We start from the raw sequence: 3,238 nt of genomic DNA on the forward strand, positions 1-3,238 counted from the left end.
TTGCCGGACACGAAAAAAGACAAAAAAAGGAAAAAAATAAAAACTCAAGTAAAATAAACTCAAGTGAATATGCAAACTTACCATTATAAACATTTTAACTATAACCACAAATCAACACTAAAACAAATTCTGTAAGTATTTTATTTATCACCGAGGAAAAAACACAGCAGCAAGTTCTGTGTTGGCTTCAATAAAACCAATAGTTAATCTTTAACATAGCTACTACACTCCAAAATTGAAGTCAACACAGTCATTACTACAAATTACTTGTTGAAAAGAATCTATCCTGAAGAGAAAGAAAATTAGGAAAAAGAATTTAAACAATCCCTCCAAATCATACATTTATAAATATTGTCATATTTAAAATGCTTGAAAGGCATGAATTCTCCATTAATGGAAAAGCAGTTTGCTAATGGCAACAGAAAAAACTCAGCAATAGTTTACCAAATGCTTTAAAATTTAAAAGCTGTACTGTTTTGGATTCACACTTGAACAGTATTCTTGTCGTTACAGTTACAACTGCAAATTACTTTATACTCTTCTCTCAAGTAAAATCTACAGAAAATTCCACTGTAGTATCCAATGCTTGTAATGTTTACTGCACTTATAGTGATTCTAAAAACTTTCTAAACTTAGTTAATAGTAAATACCTCAAAATATCCAAAGAGGTATGTTTCAACTGCTAATGGTGTGAAAACTTTCAGATCCACTGCTTTAAACGGTGTTCTTAAACATTTTCTTTAACAGAACCTTACGGCAATCCAACTTAATATCAGATATTTCAAAATCAAAAGGAAAAAAGATCAGTTCTATACTGAGATACAGGTGTTACTCAATACTTGAAGGGTTCACATTTTAAATTTATTTTTTAGTTTTTCTTTTTTGTAAACAAATAATTGATGAAATAATGCAACACCTTAAATTCCAGAAAATGGCATAATTTTCCAACTTTCTGTGGATACAGTGCATGATCAACCTATTATATAGCATTAATACAAGTTCATGCTCTTTGTGTTATGGTGAAACAACATTTAAGAATCCAATTTAGATTGGTTGAAGCACAAGTATAATAATCCTTGAATGTGATCAAAACTATGTGAGACACGAGTCTGAACTCATCTTCTTGAGACTTAACGTCGTACAGTGGTCCATCCATCTTCATCAGTCTCATTTTTAGTACGACGAAGAGACTCCTTATCTTTCTCAGCTCTCCACGAGGCCTTCTCTTTTTCACCTTCTCTTTCCCGGTCTCGGTCTCTTTCTCGATCTCTTGAAAGAGCTGGGGCAGGAACACGACGAGGAGGATCCCGCTCTTCTGCTCGGTCATCTTTCCTGTCATCAGCACGTCTCCAAGAACTTACTGAAACATTTAATTAAAAAAAAGAAGTTTGTACTATAGTCTTATGGCTCTAAATAAACAGACCTTAAGCAAACTAAAACCTCAAATTACTCAGAAATCCTGTACTAAAGATTAATACAGAATCAGAATTAAAAACCAATAAAAGTTACATACATTTTAATCATTCTGATATAATTTCTGACAAATCTTTAAAATAACACACAGACTTAGATATAACTCAAAATTTGAAAAAAGAAGAAATCATTAGCCTGGGGAAGTGTCCTAATTGGTATAAAACTTTAAGAAAAGGTGACAAAAATCTAGCTGAATGAAAGTTTTTTTAATTAAAAGGATGCCTGGCTCTTGAAGAATTTTAACAGCAAATCAGCCATAAAGATATGGCAGTTTTAAACTATGGCTATAACAGAAGAAATACCGGCTGGCCGGTTAGCTCAGTTGGTTAGAGGGCCACCTTATAACACCAAGGTCAAGAGTTCAGATCCCAGTGCCAGCCGGCCCCGCCGGAGCCCCCCCAAAATAAGAAATACCCTTATGATCCTGTTGTGCAAACAAAATATTAAAAGCTTGTGAGACAAGTACTTAAGTTCAATGGGCATTTTAAACACACTAAAGGTGTTTTTTACTAAAGTTTCAACTATTACAATTTCAGAGAAAGAATGTTTACACTTTATGCTTATCTGCCTGGACCTTACTTTATCCAATTTAGTCTACTACTGTACTTTGAATTTAGAGATGAACTCACTTCACAGGCTGACCATTGAGTAAGGTGTGAGAACCATATATAAATCAGTTTATCTTATTTTTGGTACTGATAACAAATTTATGAGATAATTAAATAGAACCCAAAATTCCTCCAGAAATGATGGTTCTCTAATATTTCAGCAGCTGTATGTAACCTCCATACCTTCATCACGTTCTGATCTGAGAAGAGGTCCTCGCCGGTCTCTGTCATCTCTTAGATCACGCCTTTCTCTTAGATCACGTCGATCATCTCTCTCACGACGGCGGTCATCCCTATCCCTATCATCACGGCGACTCGAATCTCTCCAGCTCGAAGACTCCTCAGCTGGCCCTCTTCTCCAGCCACCTTCATCCCTGTAGCAATTTAAAATAAGTTTTTGCTGTTGTTAAGACTACATGGGTAATTATAAGTGAATACATCATACCCAAATTGGTGCTCAGAGTTTACAAATATAGCAGGAACAAAGTTTAAACTCGTACCTTAACCTCAATCTGATACCCTCAGGCATGGAGAGAAAACAAGAACACCTATTTACTTCTATACTTCCCACACGGTAGCCACTAGGTACATGTGGCTACTTAAATTTATCTAAAATAAATTAAGACATTTCCTCAGTAGCACCAATCACATTCCAAGTGCTCAATATCCAACCATGACTGCTGGCTACCATACTGGACAGTACAGATACATTTTCATCCTTACAGAAAACTGTACTTAACAATGCTGGTCTAGATTTATCAGTGCAAAGCGCTGCTCTGACAGAGGGAGCAAGCTGCAACTTTTACCAACAATAAAAGGCGCTTTTGGTAATTTAAGGGAAATAAAACTGATTGCCCTAAACCAAAGGGAAAAAGCAATGGACTGGCAAAGACCCTGGACTGGTTCCATTACCAAACAGGTATACAACCTGTAGACAGCTACACACGTTAAGCCTCCATCTTCTCAGGTTACGAGAGAATGTTCAATTAGATGACCTCGAATTTTTTTTTTTAAATCTGTACTATGATTCTCAGAGATAAATGAGGGGATAAGGACAACCATTTCTCAATAATAGTTTGGAATACACAGAAGAGTAAAAGGGCCGGCCCGGTGGCGCACTGCTGTAGTGCGCCGCTTGGGAAGCGCGGCGGCGCTCC

The 3,238-nt window shown here is 36.3% G+C and overlaps 1 protein-coding gene across 1 annotated transcript in view; it reads right to left on the reverse strand.

The window, feature by feature from the left end:
* Nucleotides 1–123: 123 nt before the first annotated feature.
* Nucleotides 124–3,238, reverse strand: part of LOC103582316 (eukaryotic translation initiation factor 3 subunit A-like) — a 19,324-nt gene continuing 16,209 nt past the window's right edge. The window contains exons 9-10 of the mRNA XM_008563951.1: nt 2,265–2,455; nt 124–1,360 (exon numbers count right to left, since the gene is read on the reverse strand). Of these exons, the coding sequence (XP_008562173.1) occupies nt 1,131–1,360; nt 2,265–2,455 (421 nt within the window). The 3' untranslated portion in view covers nt 124–1,130. The remainder of the gene's footprint in view (nt 1,361–2,264; nt 2,456–3,238) is intronic.

This window comes from Galeopterus variegatus, unplaced genomic scaffold (assembly GCF_000696425.1).
Source record: "Galeopterus variegatus unplaced genomic scaffold, G_variegatus-3.0.2 Scaffold15686, whole genome shotgun sequence".
NCBI lineage: Eukaryota > Metazoa > Chordata > Mammalia > Dermoptera > Cynocephalidae > Galeopterus > Galeopterus variegatus.